At 33.1% G+C, this 23,047-nt stretch overlaps 1 protein-coding gene and 1 long non-coding RNA gene across 2 annotated transcripts in view; one reads left to right on the top strand and one right to left on the bottom strand.

Moving 5' to 3' along the window:
- Positions 1-23,047, bottom strand: part of PTPRQ (protein tyrosine phosphatase receptor type Q) — a 246,833-nt gene that overhangs the window by 116,555 nt on the left and 107,231 nt on the right. Inside the window, 8 exon segments of the mRNA XM_038558531.1 lie at positions 1,868-2,009; positions 5,756-5,907; positions 6,342-6,617; positions 6,876-7,020; positions 7,022-7,167; positions 8,607-8,775; positions 13,888-14,033; positions 14,756-14,916. Of these exon segments, the coding sequence (XP_038414459.1) occupies positions 1,868-2,009; positions 5,756-5,907; positions 6,342-6,617; positions 6,876-7,020; positions 7,022-7,167; positions 8,607-8,775; positions 13,888-14,033; positions 14,756-14,916 (1,337 nt within the window).
- Positions 1-23,047, top strand: part of LOC119869330 — a 67,451-nt gene that overhangs the window by 32,669 nt on the left and 11,735 nt on the right. Inside the window, exon 3 of the long non-coding RNA XR_005370406.1 lies at positions 16,673-16,823. This is a non-coding gene — a long non-coding RNA (uncharacterized LOC119869330). The remainder of the gene's footprint in view (positions 1-16,672; positions 16,824-23,047) is intronic.

Below are 23,047 nucleotides of genomic sequence, written 5' to 3'. Positions count from 1 at the left end.
ATGCTCTAGGGTTCTGGCAATTAAATATTATTTGCTTCCTTATTTTCAAAAATGTAATAATATTTTCATAAAATAATTTAAGAAGCAGTTGATACTTTGCTTGAGTTTATAAAAAAAGATTTTTGTGACTATTTCACTGATTCTGTAAATTGAAAATCAACCAGCTGATATTTAACCTTTAAGTTGAAAAAAGCTATTTAAGCAATCAAGGCATAGAATTTTATGCAGTAATTTTATTTTATTTATAAAAATATTTATTGGATTACTGTCTACAAGATTAGCCTTGATTTTTACTAAACTGATACATGTGTATTGTTAAAACGCTTTTCTTCTTTATAGGTTTAGCATTTGTATATAAATTATCATTTAAAATACACCCATTTCCTATAGTCATGTCCACCCTTCACTAGAGGTCAGAAACTGAAGTGCTAGTTCAACTTCTTCACTGATTTTTTCAGACCTTTTAAATCTAAACTTCCTGAATCATGGTTTCTTCATCTGTAAAGGAGAATGGGGCAACAGTAATATTTTCTTTTTTGAGCACTAAATGTGCATCCAACATACTAATAGGAGCTTTATGTGGATCTTTTCAAATATTTTCCACAACAACCTTATAGGTGGCTACTGCTAATATGTGTTTCTTTTCAGTTAAGAACATAGAGGCTCAGAGGAGTCATAAGTCTTTGCAGTTATATAGCTACTAAGTCATGGAGCTTGGATTCAAACACAGACACTCTGACTTCAAAGCATGTACTTTTATCCACAATAAATACTGTTTTCTTAGCCTGTCTTACAGGAATGCTATGGAAAAAAAGTCTCAGATATTCACAAATGCATGCAAAAATGATTAATGTATCAATAAGTGCTCTCCAGTTTCAATTTAGAGATTCACTAAAGCAAGAGAAAATACATCTCAAGGTACAGAGAAAAGATAACTAGAGCAAGATCTTGTGCTCATTCAATAATCATTGATTAAAAAAAAAAGTGAGGAAGAGGTGCCTCTAAATGTATGGTCCAGTTGAGAGAAGGAAAGTGCATTTCTCAGCCATCTATTAAATAGATCATAAATGAAAACTATCCAGTACACAAACAAGGGGGAGCTATGGCACACAGGTGACATGTAGGTAAGCTGTTTAATTAGATCAGGAGTATTTCATAGTCTTCATAATCCCCTCCACATGTTACAAATGGCCTATAGGAAAGTGAAGCTTACATACTGACCAGTGGCCCTCATGTGTCACAATACATCTTCTTAAAAAAAAATCAGTATCACTTCATGGAAATATAAAATAACTTGTTAAAAGTGACTACTGGCTTGTTTCTCCTCCTTCCCCCCAACCCTAGCTGTCTCAGTTGATACTGAGAATTTAAGAAACAAAACAAATAAGCAGAGGGAAATAAAAATGGGGAGAGAGGCAAAGCAAGAAACAGACTCTTACTTATAGACAACTGAGGGTTAGCAGAGGGGAAGTGTGTGGGGGATGGGTTAAATAGGTGATGGGGATTAAGGAGTGCATTTGAGATGAGCATAAGGTGATATACAGAAGTCCTGAATCACCTTACTGTACACTTGAAACTAATATCACACTGTATGTTAACTAACTGGAATTTAAATACAATTTTTTTATTAAAAAAAATTAGGTAATTTTCACAGATATCTAGAAAACTGCTCTGTTCCTAAACTATTCCTTTATTTCAATGTCCTTAGTTCAAAAGGAAAAACTTCATGCCTACTGTTAAAGCACTGAAATTCAACTTCTCTTTAAAAGCATTATTAAATAATAATCCTTTATCACATAAACCAAAAAGAAGGGGAAAGTGTTCAATACAAACTGAAACATTTTAGGATCAAAAACTTGTGTCTCACCTGATTCTTGAGTTGTGAATTTTACTACATTACTAAATTGATTGCCATTTCCGACTTTTGTAAAGGCAGATACGCTGATAGAATAAGTGCTGACTGGTTCCAGTCCAAAAAGTTGGGCTTCAGTTTGAACACCTGAAATGTTCTGAAAAGCAGAAAAGAATTATTTGTCACAATGCATGACTAAAAATTTGTTAACTAGAAGAAATATTTTATTATATTGAAGTTATGCATTCTACGTTTAATAAGTGTATTTTCAGTTAAAACATACATTAAACATTTGTGTGTGTGTGTGTGTGCCACAGGGTGTTCTCAGATGATGATCTAGGATGAACTAGGCACTCTCTCAACCCTGAAGAATCTCATAATGGCCATGTTTTTAATTTCTTTTTAACACTAGAGTATTTTGTTTTTATTTTGTCTCCCTAATACGTGCTTGGATTAATACGCTTATTACTTCCTTCAAATTTTCAAAAATTGGAGTGCCCAATTTAAATCAAACTTACGTGTAGTCAGCGATATTAGATTTTCCTTGAATTCATCTAGAGTCATTGTTTAATACTCGGTAGCATTCTATGTAAATTAATTTATTTGTCAGCTACTTCATGCCAGGCATTGGGAATATACAGTTAATAAAACAAAACCCCTACTCTCATGAAGCTTAAATTACAAGTTTTCTCAGACCACTCCTAAATTCCTAATTTTACCCAATCTCTTAGGAAAGTGAAAAAAATGAATAGCTACAGCTGCTCAAGGAAAGATATGCTTTCTCATAGAAAAACTTACCATTAAGTATAAAGTCTTCATTTAAAGACTATTGTTAAAACTGAGACATTAGTTAAAACTAATCTGTTATCCTTATGGAAAGAGAAGACAACCTCCTATGATGGTATAATTTTTAAAATACCTGCATATTATCCGATCCAAAATACAAACCACTTTGATTTCTTTATTAAACATCTCAGTAATAGAAATTTATCAAGAATACTCACAGGCCACTTACAGTTTAATCACATTTTAAATTAAGTCAGATTTCAAATTAATATTCCAAGTCATTCGTATACTGCAGGGACTCACCGTATTACAGTATTTCCTGTCATTCTTTCATGCTTATTATTTATAAAGCATGGTGTTAGATAACCAGGAGATTTTAAAGATACATATATAAGAGGTATATGGTTCCTGTCATCAAGGAATTTTTATATGAATCAAAGAAATCTCTACACAGTGACACCTGGCTGTCTCAGTGGTTGAGCATCTGCTGTCAACTATTGGGAAAAACTGACATAGATTTGTAAAGAGTGCCATAGCTAATAAATCTTTTTCCCCCTTTTGAAATTATCTTTCTTTCTTCCCTGTTCACAAAAGTAACCATGAATCACTACTAAGTGTCACAAAGAAAGAACTTAAAGGAAATATTTACCCATGATGCCAATATTTAGAGATACTACTATTGGTATTGTGAAGTACATTCTTTTAGATTTTTGATCCTGGAGTCCCGAGATTGAGTTCAGCATCAGGTTCCCTGCAGGGAGCCTGCATCTCCATCTGCGTCTCTTACGAGTAAGTAAATAAAATCTTTTTTTTTTTAAAGAAATCTCTAAACAAATGTTTACCGAGAAGAAATTAAACACAACTCAGGTAAATTTTAATTTGGATTAGGAAGGGCTCATACCCAGAGAAATGACTGAGATTATAATAAAAAAGTGAGCAGTTTACTGGATAGTGACTTACATGAGTAAATTGTAAGAGGGAGACATGAGTGAGGAATATTTCTAAACATTTAAACAGAACGTTTTACTGAATAAACAATTTCTCTCCATATATGTTAATGACCCAAGTTATGAGTAGACTTGGATTTCACTGATCTCGATCACATTGAATCGACTGTGACGATGGGAACATTTGAGGTGGTTTTGGAAATATTCTGCTTCCATAAACCCACATATAATTTTAAAGAGATAAAAAGCTAAAAAGAAAAAGAAGTGGAAAGAGGCAAAGGAAGACACAGAAAGGAAAGTAGGAAAATCAACTCAGACAGGAAAAAAAAAAAAGGAGGCATGAAGTAGGGGTAAAGGAACTTAAAAATTAGACTCTGAAAGAGTGCCTAGGGGGCTCAGTCAGTTAAGCACTGACTTTTGGTTTTTGCTTAGGTCATGATCTCAGGGTCCTGAAATTGAGCCCCTGGGCTCCACCTCAGCAAGGGGTCTGTTTCTTCCCCTCTCCTCATGCTCAGGCACATGTACTCTCTCTCAAAAATAATACTAAAAAAAGAAAAGAAGACTATGAAAATCGACAGAAGACAAAACGAATGTAAAAAGGAGTAACTATATGTAGTAAATTTTAGAGAAAAACTATACCTTACAAGTTGTAAATTTAATACTTTATGGTATTAAGATTATATGTTTGCTACAAGCACAATTTTAATTATAGCATTTCTACTGAAAAATCAAGATATCTAAAAAATCTTAGAATAAAACTTATTCTCATATTCAAGTAAAGGTATACCATCCTTTCATACTTAGTGCCAAGACAGTGCTGGATGGTTTTTTTTTTTTTTTAATCTTTTAAACTGAGTTCAATGACAACGAGGCTAACACATTTATCATGTGCTAAAGATTATTCTAAATGCTGGATACAGATTTTCCCCTTATAATCCTCACTTTTTAATGTATGCAATCTTTATAGATCTCCTTTTGCACTTGAAGAAGCTCAGTCAGAAGAGGTGAAGTAACTGCCATAATGTAGCACATTAAGTCTCAAAATGTGATTGCAGTAAGAAAATGATTGCGTTTTCCTTTTTGATGTCCATTTCCCAGTGACCCATACAGATAAAGCAAACAAGAAACGGGAAGATGTTAAGATTAGACTGAGGATAGATATTAGAGGGCTAGAGACTTAGCATCATTAACAGAATTTCACACTTCTGGGGAAGATATTTCACATTTACGGAGTAGAAGAATTCAAATTCTACTCAGCCTATCAGATTTTAAGATAATATCTTGATTTCAGGAAAGAAAGCCGGTGTTCTTTATGACATAACCTTAACAGTTGCTTTTGCTTTTTACTATTCACTTTGTAAGCTACCTACGCCATGAAAATGATTTACCATCAGCAATAAATTGTAATGCATATAATATTGGGGAACAATGTTAACTGCAGAGTTTTTCACTCTTCTTGATGTAACTAAAGAAGAGCATTCCAGTACTTCACTTGCCTTTGGAAAAAAAATAAAAATATTTTCTTAAATAAATGCCAATGATAAAACATATTTTGGCAACTAAATGCTAAAAATCATACAACTATATTTGAGATTCTTTGTTATATCAGTTCTTTGGATATTTTTCACTGATTCTGGAACCTAAAAATGGAGGAGGAAAAGGGTATTTAGTGTTGCAGACTAATTAGCATTGAAAAGAAAATAATAATGATATATATTAAGAGACCAATTAGTGTGGGATTATATTCTATCAGGGAAGATGTCCAGTAGTCCAGTATAAATCTTTTCTGAAAAGTTAAAAACACTCACTTGTTATCTATCTTAACAATAAATAGAAATATATTGCATGTAAGATAATAACAGTTTTTAAATAGTCTGAAAAAAATTGTCATATACTTTCCAGCATTAACAAAATCATGCAATTATTTCTTAACTCGTATCTAGAAGTTGTGAATTCTAAGTAAATTGCTCTGCAAAGCATTCAGCTTCCATATCTGACAAATGCTTTCTGTGTTTTCCAAAAACATCCTTAAATTGTAGGGAAAAAAAGATTATTTAAAAAGATGATCCTTGTTTAATTTAAAGCTATCCATTTTCCCCTGCAAGTCAAAAGATTTTAATTCAATTTTAGAAGTTTTTGAAATTAACATATACTATTATAATCAACCTACCTTATAAAATACAGTATCAGTTTCATGTTCATGAATTTTTAAACTATATATTTTAACAAGACCGCCTGGAACAGGACTTGGGTTCCATTTCAGCCATACAAAGTCTGAAGTATAGTTGATTAAAGTCAAATTTTGAGGAGGTGCTAAAGGCACTGCAGGAAAACACATTATAAAACATATTCATAACATTTTTAGCATAAAAATATCATTTTGACTTTAGCTTCTTGAAGATACTAGTTAAGAAAGATTTCTAAAAAAAAAAAATAAAAAAAAATAAAAAAAATAAAAAAAAAAAAGAAAGATTTCTAAAATGATCATGTTTTAACTTCAGAAATAAATAGCATCAGTAATTACGTTATTATACTGGGAACTCAGTAGTTCCAAAGTAGTTTTAAACAAGCACTTCATTCTGAAGCTTGAACTAAAAAAAAAAAAAAAAAAAAAAAAAAAAATCAGCAAAGTAGATGAATAGCTGTAAGCCTGTTACAAATAGAAAATTGAATATCCTTTCAATTTCCATGCTGTTCCTTAAAAAGACAGAGCTGCAACAGTGAAATCATTTGAAGAGGTATGGATTCGGGCTTACCTGACTCATCTGTGTAAAAGAAAAGAGTACTGGAAGGACCAAGTCCTTTTACAGTTCTTGCAGCAGCAAAAAAACTATATAATGTAAATGGTGAAAGCTCTTCCAATATTAGATAGTTATCAGAGGTAATGAAAGAATAATTTTCATTTGGTCCTTGTAAAGTTAAATCATAACTTATTATTGCACCATTTGGCTTTACTGGGGGATCCCAGGATAAAAGAACTGAGGTAGAGGAAAGGTTTTTAAAAGTGTTGATTATTGGTGAAGTTTCTGGGACTATAAAAGAAAAAAAGAATATTAAATGAAAAAAAATTGAATTAGCATTAAAAAGAAGAGGTCTTGATAATCATGGGGCTTAAGTTTATTAGCAGATAATTATTTTAATTTAAAAAACTTTATGTTTATTGAAAGGCTAATTATTTGAGAAACAACAGATTCTATATAATTATAAGAATAATGTTATCTATCAGAAAGCAATATAAATAAGAGAACAGCAACAATCTGCTTAAAAGGCAATAAAAGGGTCCAGCCTACCATCTTCCTCAGTTTTGATGTGTAGCTGGGCAGTATAGGTATCAGAGAATCCCTTTTCTGTTGATGGAGTGATTTTTAATATATAATCAGCATATTTTTCCAGATTATCAAAATACATGCTTCTCTCATACGTAACAAGAAGTGGTTCTCACGTGGCGAGGAGTCTGCTGTAAGCTCAGAGAAACATAGTAGAAGACTAGACCATTTGGTTGAGATGGTGGGCTCCAGCTTACATTTATTGCAGTTGACGAAATGGACTCGTAAGTTAGGTTTCCAACAAACCCTTCAGGTACTATGGTAGGTAATGTGCAAAATATAAAAATTATCAGTCACCCTAAGTAAAATTTAAGTAGATTCACAAACCGAGGGTAATTGTTGAAATGGCATCTTTAACATTATCAGCTCTTATGTTGTTTAAATGCAGATATAGTAAATACCACCTATTATAAAATAACATTACAAAGTAATTATATTAAAAATGATTCAAAATATAAAAAACCCTGTCATCTTTAATATGTGTGAGAATTTTTTTATATAGTATTCTCTTGTCTTTTCTTTCCTACAATATGGAGATAATCTGTGCATATATATACATGTATGACTGTTTATATACTCAGATATTTAAGTATTTGATAATTTATATTGTTCCAACAATAGTTTAATTTTCTTTCTTCTAAAGATTATCTTTATTAAACATATACCACATCTAGGACTTCTCACCTGGAACAGTGCACAGTGTTTATGTGGTGCTGTTAAGAGTCACTGATAAAATTTATAGATTGGTGAAAATATGGGGAGAGATCTGCATTTACAGAATGTTTGAAATGACACTGACCACATACTGCACTGAAACACTTTGCTAGAGACTCTGCAAGCACATGTTTGCACGTTTTTTTTTTTCGTATCTTATTCTGTTGCTCAATGTGTAAACTATCCAAAAGGTTGTTCTAACAAGGAAAACATTTACTCCCACTTTTAATGTCTGTCAGTTTACAATCTTAAGACAATAAACATGGAATCTTACTCTCAGCAGAAGTTTAGGTCAATATCATTTCTCAATATGAGACTAGTCCTTAAGAAATAAATCGACACCAGAAACAAGAAGAAGAAATAGGCAATGATTTATGCATCACTGTATTCTTGAAGCTGAAACCTAAAAAAAAATCAAGTACTTCAATCATTATGTTTTTCTGAATACTCAGCACAAACAGGATACTGCTGAAGCTGCATAGAAGAAACTTCTGAGGTTAATAAAGTAAAGGTATTTCGGTCATATGAGTCAAAATCACAATAAGAACAAAGATGCTGTATAGAGTCCTATGTGTATTCAAAGGCTGAAATGGAAAGAAGTTGCTAGATTCTTTTTTAAGGTAGTTCCTAAAGCAAAGGGACAAGAATATTAAGTATTGGAAAACCCATCCACGTATACAACAGTGGTTTTCTACTTCTTTCTTCTTCCAGCTTATAACTGCATGGCTGTGACATCCTTTGAAGCAACAAAAGTGACAGTTTTCATGAATGGTAGCAGTTTTTATGAATAGATAAGGCTGTTATCATTGTAATAATTTTATAGCTACATCAAATGCATTTTCAAACTTCTATAATAACTAGTTAAATGTTCCTAAATAAATTACAGATTTTACTAGCAATACATACAAATAGAAAAAAGGATCTGAAATAAAGTTAAAATTAATCCTATCAAAGATTAATAAATGCTTTTTGTTTACGTACTGTCTTGATCTGTATATACGTCAACTATGTCACTGCTTTTATTCCCATTTCCAACTGAAGTACTTGCTGTTACCCAAAATGTATAGTAGCTGAATATTGCCAGTTCATCTATTATTGCAGATACGGTCATATTGTCAAAGTCATTGGTTACTTCATCGAGTGTAAAATTCTGAAAAATAAACATATTGTTTTAATTGTTTAGAATATAGTTTTAATATACATGAACATTTCAATATAATTATTATCCATGAATTAGTTGTCTCTTATTATTTTAAGGTCAATTTTTGAGAAAAATCAACATAGAAAATTTTAGTGCAATAATTAAACTGGAAATATGTTGTACTAAAAGAAGAATGGATGATAGTAATTTTTAATCATAAAATTAACATACAAAATAGCAGAGTAGAAGCTCCCAGCTTATGAAGAATGTTCAGTGAGCAACGGAAAATGCTATAACTATACTGATCAGTGTCAGTTTTCCTTTTCTCTCTTTTTTTTTTAAAGATTTTATTTATTTATTCATGAGAGACACAGAGTGAAGGCAGAGACATAGGCTGAGGGAGAAGCAGGATCCCTACAGGGAGCCTGATGTGAGACTCGATCCCAGGACCCTGGGATCACACCCTGAGCTGAAGGCAGATGCTCAACCACTGAGCCACCCAGGCATCCCAGTATCAATTTTTCTTAGAAAACATTCAAGTATTTTTCAAAACACTGACCATATATTTTTGAATAAGTTTATGAGTATTATAAGAACTTTTATTTTTTCATCCTGTTAATGAAGAAATTATGAAAGTGTTCACCTCTCTCTGTCAACTCAAATGGTTATTATTCATCTTTAAAGGGGCTTTTTTTTCTATTATCATGGGGAGAACTGGGAAGTCAGTTAGATGCATTTTCTTTCTTATATGCAGAGTAAGAGCAACTTTAAAATCTTTTGCCTGACTCCTAGTTATATTTGTCCTAAGGCATTTCTTCAAGGTTAGGGAATTAATTTATGCAATCATTTCCTTTCTGACCATATTTTATTTTATTTTAATTAATTAATTTATTTATTTATTCATTTTTCATTGGAGTTCAATTTGCCAACCTATAGCATAACACCCAGTGCTCATCCCATCAAATGCCCCCTCAGTGCCCGTCACCCAGTCACCCCAACCCCCCTCCCAACTCCCTTTCCACTACCCCTTGTTAGTTTCCCAGAGTTAGGTGTCTCCAATGTTTTGTCATCCTCACTGATATTTTCACTCATTTTCTCTCCTTTCACTAATTTTTATATTCTCCAAATGAATGAGCCCATATAATGTTTGTCCTTCTCCGATTTCTGACCATATTTTAAACACAAAACACATAGTTAAAGAAAAGTAATTCTAAAATGGACAATAGACTTAAAAATTATGTAGGCTATTAGTATGAATAAGTTTTAATAATAATGTCCACCTACATCAAGAAAACGCAATGATTCCAATCCTTACAAAGCTTTGAGCATCCTATAAACTGAAATTCAATTGTAGCAGAATAGCCCTCAATAAACCATCTAAACTCAAAGCTTTTCCTGTCTCAACTATAAAATGGGAATAACTATTTCTACTTCACAGATTTTGATGATTACATAACATTACATTACATAACATTACATAACATGAAACACATAAAAAATATCATATCTAGTACACAACTAAAAACAGAATAAATGATAATTAGTTCATTTAAATGAAAAACATAGGGTAATTTGAGGCTTGGGTGCCTCACTCAGTTAAGAATCCAACCCTTGATTTCAGCTTAGGTCATGATCTCAGGGTCCTGGGATGAGTCCCCACATCAGGCTCCTCGCTCAGCAAAGAGTCAGCTTGAGACTCTCCCTTTCTCTCCCTCTTCCTCTGTCCCTCTCCCCACCCTTGTGCTCATGCGTGCGCTCTCTCTCTCTCTCTCTCTCTCTCTCTCTCATAAATCAATCAATCTAAATGAAAAACATAGGGTAGCCAATTTGACCAAAGTTTATAATTTGGTCCTATAAAAATTAAATTCAGCAAAGTTTTGTGATCCTTTTGCCAGTTTTTGGTGGAAGCTGGGGGGAGGTTATGAAGAATGAGTGCAATAAAAGATCTACCTCAATTTGTGGTTGCTTCTTTAGGAATAGATAAGTTAAAACAATATAACAACCTCATATAAAATATGATCTGTATACTTTAATATCTTTTGACATATCTATTTTATACAGGGAATAACTGGCTTATATGAAGGATCTCTTAAAAATATTAATGTAATTAATTAGTCAGCCATTTAAAAAGAAGGAAATCTTGCCATTTGCGACAAGGATGAACCGTGAGGGCATAATGCTGAATGAAATATGTCTGATGGAGAGAGACAAACACCATATGATCCCACTCAATGTAGAATCTAAAACAAAAATCCAAAACCATGAACATACAGATAAAAAGAACAGATTGATGGTTGCCAGAGGTGCAGGGTGGGAAGGGATAGGCAAAATGGGTGAAGGTGATCAAAAGGTACAGACTTCCAGCTATAAAATAAATAAGTCATGAGTATGTAATGAAAAAATATATTAATGTAGCTTTTTGGTATAAATTTTAATTTTTCTTTGTTATAGAACTTATTCTGATTATTACCTTGATGACTATTCAGAGATGAATTATTTTGAATCACCAGAAGCCATTCCTAATGATATGTGACTTAGCATGCATAGCCATGTAATGAATTTGGAATTAGATCAATGATCCAGATGATTACTTCAGTCATTTATTTGTTTTTGGAAAAAAAAAATACCTTTCAGCTCTAATTATCTAAGACTTACTATGTAAATGCATTTACAAGTGAAACCTTCCAAATTTGATTAATCAACCAGTACACTATTCATTTAGCATTCTTTTAGTATAGTAAGACACTGTGTCAGGCACAGGAGGAGACAGGATGTAAGTGGGTAGAAATGAAAATGTAGAAGAGTTAACACACTAAACAAAATGTACAACAATGGAAAAAAGAACAAATGGTAGCAGAGAGATTAAATTCCCTAAGGTAAGAAGAAGGAAAAAAATCATTTCAAGTTCAAATGCTCCATAATTATAACTAAGAACCAAAAATAAAGTTGGTCTATTATAATAATTTTATGTTCCTTCAACTAAAAATATTGAGCACTAAACCTATGTATGATACAGTGCCGGAGGACTTCAGGGGATGGAAAGATAAGTGTTACATGACCCTTTTCTTCAAGTTATTTGCTATGGTATAGGAGCTAAGACAAGTAAGCAGATACCAGGAATGGAAAGCAGGTTATGATGTACCATGCTTGAGGTGTTCTACACAGTTCTAGGGGAAAGAGAAGGGGGAAGAAAAAAGCAATACACTTATTCTGCTACATGATTTTTATCTCAAGGATTTCTTCTATTCTCCCAACTCAAAATAGAAAATATGGAAGTGAAGATGCTGTATCTAACACTAACTTGAGGAACAAATTAAGGCACAGATGAACTCCGAGCAATATGAGAACTGTTTTCACATCATTAGCCTGTGCCCTCTTGCAGCTGTCACACTTAAAAGCATTCTTAAGGTTATTTAATAAAAGATTACATTTTCTAAGATAGATGAATTGTAAGTGGGATGGTATCATATACCCAGGTTTGAATAAATAGGCTCATAAGATCATGTTGAAACCGTAGTTAGATGTTTACACTTCATTATTTAGATGTCGACCAAGAGAACCAAAACAGAATTTTTTATATACAGGTCATAAAGTAAACTGTGCAGAGGCAAAATCTTTGCCAAGATTCAGAACTATGGACGCCACTCTGCAATATTTCTGTTAAATGCTTGAAAGAAGAAAAATCTGCATTTGAATGGCTTCCATGACATAAAGACACGTTGTAAATTTGTAAACAATCCCATTTCTTTCCTCCAAATAGAGTAGAACAAAAAGGAATAGCAAAATCGTTTAAGGTACATAGAAGGGGAAAAAAGGATCCTCCTCCTTCCACACTTAAGGTATTTGTTTTAAAAATCTACATCTATAATGATGTATATATCTGTATCTTCATGTCTTTTTTTAAAAAAGATTTTATTTATTTATTCATGAGAGACACAGAAAGAGAGAGAGAGAGAGAGGCAGAGACACAGGCAGAGCGAGAAGCAGGCTCCATGCAGGGAGCCCGACGTGGGACTCGATCCCAGGTCTCCAGAATCACTGGCCAAAGGCAGACGCTAAACCGCTGAGCCACCCAGGCTGCCCTTCATGTCTTGAATTAGAGTAGTTTTCCTTTTGGCATGGAGTCTTAAGTAGTCACACTTATTCAACCCTCACCCTTAGATGGCCTTGAGCAGAATGTAAAAAACAAACCAACCTTGACTTTCTCTTATTCACTGCTAGGTTAGTTCTGAGACAGCTGGCAAAATTCTGCTCTGACTCTACTGATCAAACCTAAATTGCATCATAGATACAGTAAGGCAAATAATACAATAAAGCATGCTCTACTTCCTGAGATTGCTGATTCCAAGAACTAACTCTAGTGGTTAAATTAATGATGTCAGTCACAAACACAACTGGACAATTCAAAATTACTAAGACTTATCTATGTTCTTCTATTAGAGTTCTATAAAATATTTGGTTTGAAAAAAAGTATTTGGTTTGGATAAATAAAGGAATTCTATTGAGTAAATTGAAAATACTTCTCTAAATGAAATGCATTTTAACTATTTCCATAACCATTATCATTCACATGAGAAAACTGTGCGACCCTAAAGCCTTGCATACTTTTAGTTAATCATATTCCTAGAGGTTTTATTACATCTAATGCTAAATAATAATAACAACCCCTCCTGCTAGCAGATGAAATTTTTTTAAATTGAAGAGAAATATGCAAACACATCCAAACATGAAAACTATTTATACTGTATACAAACAAAAGGGGAAAAAATTAGCTAAGAAATAATTGATGGTAAATTAAGCCATCAACTCCTTTGACAACACTTCTTGGGTAAGTGGAATTAAGGGCCATATTTATATACAGATTTTTAAATAGATGGTAGCTTCATTGTTAGCAATACATTTGAAATGTGTGAACATGCATAACTAGATTAAAATGTATCTGACATATTTCCACCACATTTTTTTCAATGTCAATGGGAGTTTTATAAAATGTCTATGCATAATTATCAGTGTAAGATAAATGATTTTTCTATCATGCTAAGTCTATATCATCATCAATAAAACTGAAGGTTATAAATAAAGAACTATAAATAAAGAACCAGGAGAAAATTCAGGTCTTACCTGCACAAAAGTACCCGAAGTATTTCTGTAATAAACAGAATAATATTGTATAATCCCATTAGGTTTTGAAGGAGGCATCCAAAAGAGCATTATTGATGAAGAACTGAGATTTGCATAATGAACATCTTTGGGAGGATCACTTGGTGCTATAAAACAAATAATTGAACAAAAAACTATACTTGTGGCTCCAAATGATGTCTGAAATGTTCTAAATTTTACCTGTCATTGATAAGTGATGAGCATTATTTTTCAAAAGAAAATTTAAATTGGGAATAACAGCTAATTAAAAGTCAGAAATGAAATTCATAGGCTCATTGGACCATCTCTCTCACACTGTATCAATGCAACATCCAGGCAGCTGACAGATAGATTTCTTACTCGTAAAATACCATCCCAGCTCTAAAACATGCCTACCTCCCTGTATTTGAAAACAACATCATAACGAATTTCCAGTATAAAACACATAATATGAAATTATAATTTAACTTAGAATCTTGAAATTGAATACTAGAGAACAAAGGTAGCGAGCTGACTTCATGCATTTTATTTTGTTTCATTTAGGAAATACATAAATGCATACTAAGTGTCAAGTTCTGTGCTGAGTGCATCTACAAATATAAACTCATTTAATCTTTATAAGGACCCTATAGAATAGGTATATATTGTTTCCATTAATACAAATAGGAAACAGGCACAGAAAGATTAACTTTCCGAACATCACACAGCTAGGAAGTGACCAAAAAGCAAGTTTGCCTCCAAAATGATGACAGGTATTAGGCTTACTAATTCATTTTGATATTTAAAGCTTTTTTTTTTTTTTTTCTGAGTAGGTTATTCTTTTACTTGACCTACATCCAAAAGAACTCACCTCCCTCGGGTGTTCGAAAGTTAATGATACTGCTTCTCATTTTCCCATCACCAAACCTGGTGCTAGCTGTTACATAAGCATTATATTCAACATCATAGTCCAAATCTGAGAACTCTAGTGATGCTTCAGTTACATTGATAGTTTTTAATGACGATCTATCCCTATGAGAAAAAAAAGAAGTTATCTGTAAAATTGACTATTAAACGCTACATATATATTTTGAGCACAAGTACATTAAAAATAAGCAACATTAATGCACAGAAATATATTAATCGGGACTAATTGGATAAAGATGTCACTTATTTTGAAATGCTGAAAAGAGCGAAATCAAGAATTCAATAAATAAATTTGTTTTCAAGTATATTCAAAATTCATTCAAATGCTAATAGGATGTTCATATTAGAATTTGCTTGGACTGATTTTAATAGATCCCTAGGAATACTATGTAGTCTACATAGTTACATCACTCCTTTTCATACCCATGTTTTTTAGTTGTTCAAATATTTGGTCTTTTTAAGTGTACACAACATCTTATTTATACTCTTTGTCAAATTCACTTTTCATATATTGTACAAAAATAATATTTACCTTAGACCAATTAAAAAAATAGTAAATATCTGAATAGTAGTATCATCTAAAATAGTGAGCTTGTGGGTTATCCTTCATTTATTAATTATATTAATTAATTATCCTTTAATTATTAATTTATAGTAATAAATTATGTATTAATTGTAAGTAAACTGAAATAATGTCTGTATAACATACAAATACAAAAAAGAAAAAGGTAGAACTCATGTCTCTTATCCAATTAAAATCTTAGAAGTATTTAAAATGTCATTCCAGAAAAGAAAAAACAAATAAATGTTGATTAAAACTCTCCAAGTAAGTACTGAAATCCCAAGGGGGAAAAGAAAGTCTACAGAACAAAATGTTGCTAAGTAATATAATACTACAATTATTTTATTTCAGCCATGCTCGTGGAGTTTCTATAGCTTTGAATTAAGTATAGACTAGAATCTAAATTAAAAAAATGAACATGGATATAGCAGTGCTGAAAACTGCATTTCAAAAGAAATTTAGGAGTGCCTAGATGGCTCAGTCAGTTAAGCATCCTCTTGATTTCAACTCAGGTCATCATCTCAAGGTCCTGGTCCAACCCCTCCTCAGGCTCAGTGCTCAGTGGGGAGTCGGCTGGAGGATTCTCTCTCTCTCCCTCTGCCCTTTACCCCTCCTCCCTCTCAAATAAATGAATGAAACTTCTTTTCAAAAAAGTTTAGATTTTTAAGAGCAATTAATTATGAAAGAATGTAAGTAAGGGAATATGATCAACATCACAGAAAAAGTATCTATCTCTTCTGTAATCTCATTTTTTTTTCCTCTATGGTTTCACAAAGCACCCAAGAAGTAAATGGATATTTTTTCTGAATATAAAATGTTCTCTCTTTGCCATTGAAATAATTAAGGGTATCCACAAAGACATACATTTCAGGCACGGTTTTACCATTTTACTATTACAAAAGCATCAATCCACTCCAAATATCACGTATGGTTATCTAAAAAGTAGTTGGAAAGCTTACCACAGTGAGAAAAATATGGATTCAGAGTATGTGATTGGAGACAGGCAGGATTAGCAAGGCTATTGAGCAATTTGAAACAGTTCCATCAGACAGCCTCTCTCAGAAGCAGTAGGGACTTCATTGAGACCCTGGAGGAGGCTTTTAGACCTTAATGTTGTGGCTGTTAGTCTTGGAGAAAGATGCCTTGTCATAGAAACTTTACCCTATTCCATACTCCTGTCATTGGTCACAGGTCATTAGAACACTGCAGTATGGTTAATCCAGTTCAGATCTCCAAAGCTATGAAATTAACTAAAGTAATCTAATTGCATTTTATCTATTTTTAAAATTCCTTTTCAAGCTTATTTTTCAGTGCTATCTGATGCCTTGCATTACTTACCTGCTTGCCCTGACTTTCACAACAAAATACTGCAGATGACTATGCCTACAATAAGGATAACCCTGATTATGTTCCACAGATGATGTAGAATGGAGGCAATTACCTGAAAAAGGTGAGTCAAAAGTAAATTTTGTCTCATATATCCAGATATTTCACTAAGAAGAAAATAGTCTTTACAAATCGTCTTAATAACAAAACCAATAATCCACCTTAGGATATATGGATATAGTTTCTACATCTATACTGATTTACCCTGGGACAAACTAGTACTAACAAAATTTTTCAGATACTGATGTCTTGCTGTTTGAAGCTTGTTCGTTTTTCTTTTGGAATTTAGGATTGTTGCTGATATTTTAATGAGTAAGGTAAAAAAAAAATATCTGAGCTTAAGCAAACTTCAACTGAAATGTCAATTTCTGATCCAAGTTCAGAACATATCTTAAATAAGTAAGAGACAGTTTGCTAAACAACTGAGAACTAGGAAGTATAAAAGAGAGAAGTGTTGCTATCTCTGAGGATCTGACTCCCTCCTTGCTCTTAATGCAGTCGCCAGACTGGAGGAAAGACCCATGAACCTCTGGCTGGATGCCAGAGCTTTCTGCTCTCCAAAGCACAGTCTCAGTGAGCAATCCTGAAGCTCACATGGGTGACTCTGTCCTGTGCATAAGAAACCCAGGTTTTACACTGCTATAATCTTTTGGTTTTAACTGGTTTAAATATCTCTGTTTTGATTAGTTTGAAAATATCATAATAGGAATATTAGGTGTTCCATTAGTGTTTATTTCCATTTATAAAAGTATATGTTTTTCTATATCTTGATTTTTTTTTTGCTTATTATGATCTATGTGATAATAACAATGATCTATATCATTACTTTTTTGTAGTTACCTGATTTCGATGTATCATAGTTACTCAGCCATTTGTCTGTAAGATCAACATTTAGGTTGCTTTTTCTCTTTCTCCCACTCTCTCTCTTTCTTTCTCCCTCTCTCTCTTTTATTTCTAAATTTTTTAAAAGATTTAATTTATTTATTCATGGGAGACACACAGAGAGAGGCAGAGGCACTGGCACAGGGAGAAGCAGGCTCCCTATGGGGAGCCCGATGCGGGAATCGATCCCAGGGCCCCAGGACCTGAGCAAAAGGCAGATGCTCAACCACTGAGCCACCCAGGTGGCCCGCCCTTTTAGTTACAAACCATGACACAATAATCATTCTTACACAAATACCTTTCCATAATGGCACTTGGATTTCTATAGGTTAAATTCCCAGTAGTGTAATCATTAAATCAATTTTTAAAAAAAATTTTAATGATCACTGTTCCAAATTATAAATGATTATAACTTAGACCCACAACAACAATGTGTGAGGGCACACCTTTTGACAAACTTTTATTACTAGTATGGATATTAATCTTCTTAATTATTGTAAGCTTAAGCCTCCCCCCAAAATCTAATCTGTACATCCTTAACCATTTGTGAGATAGAATATCTTTTCACATGTATATTGGTTTTTTGTGGTCCTTTTTTCTTTTTTGAATAATGTACACATCTTCTTTTCTATATTTTATTGTAATGTCTTAAATGGAACACAATATATATTAGAATTAGAAAGGCATTGTTCTAGTTAGTGTTCCAAACAAAGAAGGACAGATGCTTTCCCTAGTCCCTTTGAATCTAGAGATATGTATGCAATCAATTTGACAAAATTTATTGAATGTCTACTTTATTCAGGAACTATGTTAGAAATAAATATGAGTAAGAATCAGCCCCTGTCCTCAAATTTGACAAAATAGTAAATAATTATAAAACAATTCATTAATAACAATAAAATCCCTTTAAGGACAAGGACAACACCTCCCCCCAACCTGCCCCACCAATGACTAACAGCAAAGAAAAAGAGATGAGCAAAAAAATCAAATCAGTAAAATTTGACTATTGGTAACATCTAGAAAAAGAGAATACACTATAGCTCCCAAAGATGCAGGGAATTGTTGACTAGAAACTTAGTTTGCAAGGTTTGAGAGTAGAATAGGGAGTTGAGTATGGTGGGGAGAAAAAGAAAAGAAGCTTCCCTGAAAAAACAGGTCTAAGTCTTACATATCCAAAAGTATAAACTGTGTCAAAAGTTAAGGAATAAAATGCCAACAATACTTAATCTCTAAAATATATAACTTTCAACATCAGAAAAACCTCCTAGTCAGTGTAAATTTTTAAACTAAAGGGAGTCCTTAGTGTACTCATTTTACTGATTTAATTCTAGAAACTTATTAGAACATTTTAAGACTTTCTTGAATTTGAGGCATTGGAATAATTTAAATGACCTTGAAACTGTTCTGGACAAAAATAGGATACAGGTTTTCTGTCTATACTCATTGGTAAACACCAAGAAAATGTCTTGGGATAGGATTAATGGAGTCTTTAAAATCAAGTTATTTCCTCATTAAGGTATGATTTTTTTTTCAGAAGACAGACCACATTTTGACATCTAGGACATAAAGGAAATTCTAGAGTATATAAGCAGTTTCTTTGGTCTGGCTTATCACTTTCTTTGCTCATCTCTTATCTCATTGAGATCATGTTAAGTAACAACTGCCAGTGAAGAAATCTTGAGTACCAAAACCACTGGAGAAGACTGAAACAAATTCCATTTCCCTAAGCATAAACATGAATGGTTTTCTACACATGATCTTCATTGAAAAGTCATGATCTTAATTCTAATCATCATTTGGTATTTTGTTCCATGTGGGTAATGATACATCCATCCTTGTCCATTCCTATGTACTTATTTTCAAAGCTATAATCTGTTGTTACCTAAATATTCTAGATTAATCATTTCACTCACTAAATAACACTTCCAATAATAATTTCAACATCCACTTACTTGACTCTGTCAAATAATCTCTTACTCTATGAACCAGTGATTTTCACTAATTTTCCCAGTATGAGAAACTTCTCTTCTATGTTCTACACTAGAACACTTACTTTGCATAGCTGAGTGAGGAGTACTAATACACCAGCAGTCATGTATTAAATAATCCCAAACTAGCAAGACATAAATAGCTGCATATTCTATGATCCTAAATCTTTTCTACAGTTTCAGAGAAAGTCTGAGTGAAAGTAGGGTATTTATTTATTGTTGCTGTCATTCTTATTGTCGTCATTTGGTTGGCTGGTTGATTTGGCTTGGTTTTGTCTTGTTTCCCTTCAGCAGAAAAGACACATTTATAAGATTAAAGAAAAAGGGCATTAAAGAGAATGAGTTTGAAGCTGAGGAGCCATTTATTGACATGATCTTGGAGCAGACACAAGGAATTAAGGACAAGAAGACAGGAGGAGGGATTGTGCTTGAGTTGAAGGAGAAAGATTTCATTCCCTGAGAGTGGATGCAACTCCTCAGGCCAGAATAAAAAGCTTGGATTTTATTACAAGAGGAATGGAAAATCCTTGGGGTATTTTCTCTTGCAGTGTGATCTTTGGGTACATGGTTAAAGTTAAAATTTAAAATCCCATACAATATTGAGATTCAGATTCTCTGGATAGATGGACAGATAGAAATATATGTATACCTTTATTCAAGCCTCAAAAATTCATGTATCTGGGCTGCCTACCTCTCTAGCTTCATCATCTCCTGCTTTCCTCCTGTATTATTATAGTGAAGATATAGGGCTATTTTGCTGTTATCCACATAAGCTTCTTACTGTTAACCACGTCTAATGAAATTATTTGTGCTCCTCCAGGGTTCGTATATCACAGACTTTTCAGCTATGTGCCAATAAATTCCCATTTTTGCTTAAGCCAATTTAGGTTGGGTCCAGGCACTTGAAAATAAAAGCCTTAACTGAAACCTCTTCCCATTCTCCCAGCAGTTTCTCACATGCCTTGATCCTGAGTATTTTCACCATCTGTATCACTTATTCCTGAACAAGCTCTACTTTTTCTATATACTATAGGCAGAGACCAGTAATCCAAATGGTGTACACATGAAACAGTATACTTATTCTCTCACAGTGAATATAGTCCATCAACTAATGCAGACCAAAAACAAGCCAGTGATTTTTTTTGTAGAAATAGCCCATTTGAGTTGATGCAATAAGCTCAATTTATTATAACTCCATAAGTGTTTATCACAAATATTTTTATCAAAGACTTCCCTAATCCTGTAAGTATACTGCTGAGTATTTAGAACAAATGCCAGTTATAATACTTATTCAGAGTGATTTGAGAAAAACATGATTTAGGACTACGACAGATCTAGGTCTGAATTCTTACTGTCTTCTTCAAGTTCTGTAAACTTAAGTAACTCCTTAACCTCAGAACTCATTTTCCACACCTACAGAATGGGAACAATATTCTCTTTATGGTATTTTTATGAAAAATAAATAAGAAAGTATAGGTTCAGTATACTGAACACATTTGTCTCAAAATTCTACTATAGTATCCTTCTTGAGCACTGTTGCCTAGTTCTCGAAGATGATTTGTTCCCCCAGTCTGCAATGCAAGGAAATCACAATCTCTCCCAGCTGTGTACATATCACAAATGTGATTAAGAGACCCATAAATTGAGGGTGTAAAGATCCACACGAGCAAAATACATGACTAAGAAGACTGGATTTGAAACAGGGTGTGGTGGGAACTGTGGTAAATTGCCAAGCAAATGCTCCATCTAAAGACAGCTTCTATTCAACTCCAGCTGATTTTTATCATGGGGAATATGGGAAACTTCACAATTTCTGTAAGAAACTAGGGAACCTGAATTTTTACTAGAGATCTATTCATTGTTAAATGCTGCAGGATTCTATTTAAAATTTTTCAAAAGCTCACAGGTCCAGCAAAGCACAGGTGGCCCACAAGTAGCCTGTTTGTGACTTGGCACCCACCTTCATCCAGGTCACTCAGAGAAATGACTAGCAAGACAGAACTGAGATGGAGATTTTAATAACCCATTAGAAACCTCAAGTTAAACAATTCAAGGGCATCCTTGTATTGAATCACTCCCTCTATCTGTGCTTGCTTCTCTTACCACCCCAATCTGACCCTAATATTCCATTTCTACAATGCTACGTATCAACTTCCTGGCACAGTTCATTTGTGCTTGCCTCCAAACATACACAACTGTTCCTCCAATCCATAGAGGATACATCCCAAGACCTCCATTGATTTCTGCCGAAAACCACAGATGGTTCTGAACCCTATGTATATTATGTTTCTTTCTATATACACATACCTATGATAAGTTTAATCTATAAGTTAGGCACAGTAAGAGAGTTAACGACAAAAACTAATAATAAAATGGAATAATTAAAACAATATACTGTAATAAAATTGTGAATGTGGCCTCTCTCTCTTAAAATATCTTATTGTACTGTACTCACCCTCCCTCTTGTGATGATGTAAGATGATAAAATGCCTACGTGATAAGATGAAGCGAGGTGAATGATGTAGGCATTGAGATGTAACATTAGGTTTTTATTGAACTTTTGATGATTTGTCAGGAGGATCATCTACTTCTGGGCTGCAGTTGACTGTGGTTAAGTGGTTAAGTGACAGGAAACAACAAAGCAAGCAAAAACACAGATAAGGAGACTACTACACTGTGTCCACTGAGATGTTCTCCTGGCATATCATTCTAACTTTACAATCTTCCCTTTCTGATCTATATTGTATACTCAAACAGGTAGTATTTAAATATTTTCAAAAACTGGAAGCAACAGAATTTAACATACTTTTAGCATATAGAAGGCCATTTCCAAAGGTAAACTTTTATATTATGGGGGACATTATTTGACCAATGGCATTTTTTAAAGAGCTGACTTCCTAATGTATTATTTAGCAAATATTTTTAGAATTATTTAACACATATATTTCATCTCTAGTCTACAATCATTTTTAAATTCTATATATATTCTTTATCTCCCCACAGAGTTTAATAAACATTTGTCACACTGATTCAGAATTACTTCTCAAAATTACTACTAAGAAAATAGAAACATTTAAAAGCCAAGATTTGTATATAAGCTAGAATTTTCAGCATTACTTTCACTCCAGTCTTTTAGCTATCCCTTATACGGTATTCACTCAGAAGTTTTAAAAACAAAACAAAACAAAAAAGAAACAACTGTTAAATTTTACTAAAAATATAGAAGCAAAATTGCTAAACAAATCCAAGTTGAATTCAACAGGTGGTTCCAAATTTACAATGGTTCAACTTAGGATTTTTCCACTTCATGATGGTGTGAACGCAATACACAGTAGAAAATGTACTTGGAATTTTAAATTTTGACTTTTTACAGGCTAGCCATATGCGGTACAATCCTTTCTCATGATGCTGGGAGAGG

The sequence above is a fragment of the Canis lupus genome, chromosome 15 (assembly GCF_011100685.1).
Source record: "Canis lupus familiaris isolate Mischka breed German Shepherd chromosome 15, alternate assembly UU_Cfam_GSD_1.0, whole genome shotgun sequence".
Classification (NCBI taxonomy): domain Eukaryota; kingdom Metazoa; phylum Chordata; class Mammalia; order Carnivora; family Canidae; genus Canis; species Canis lupus.
Note: the sequence above shows the minus strand (reverse complement) of the source record. Positions and strands in the feature narration are given on the sequence as shown.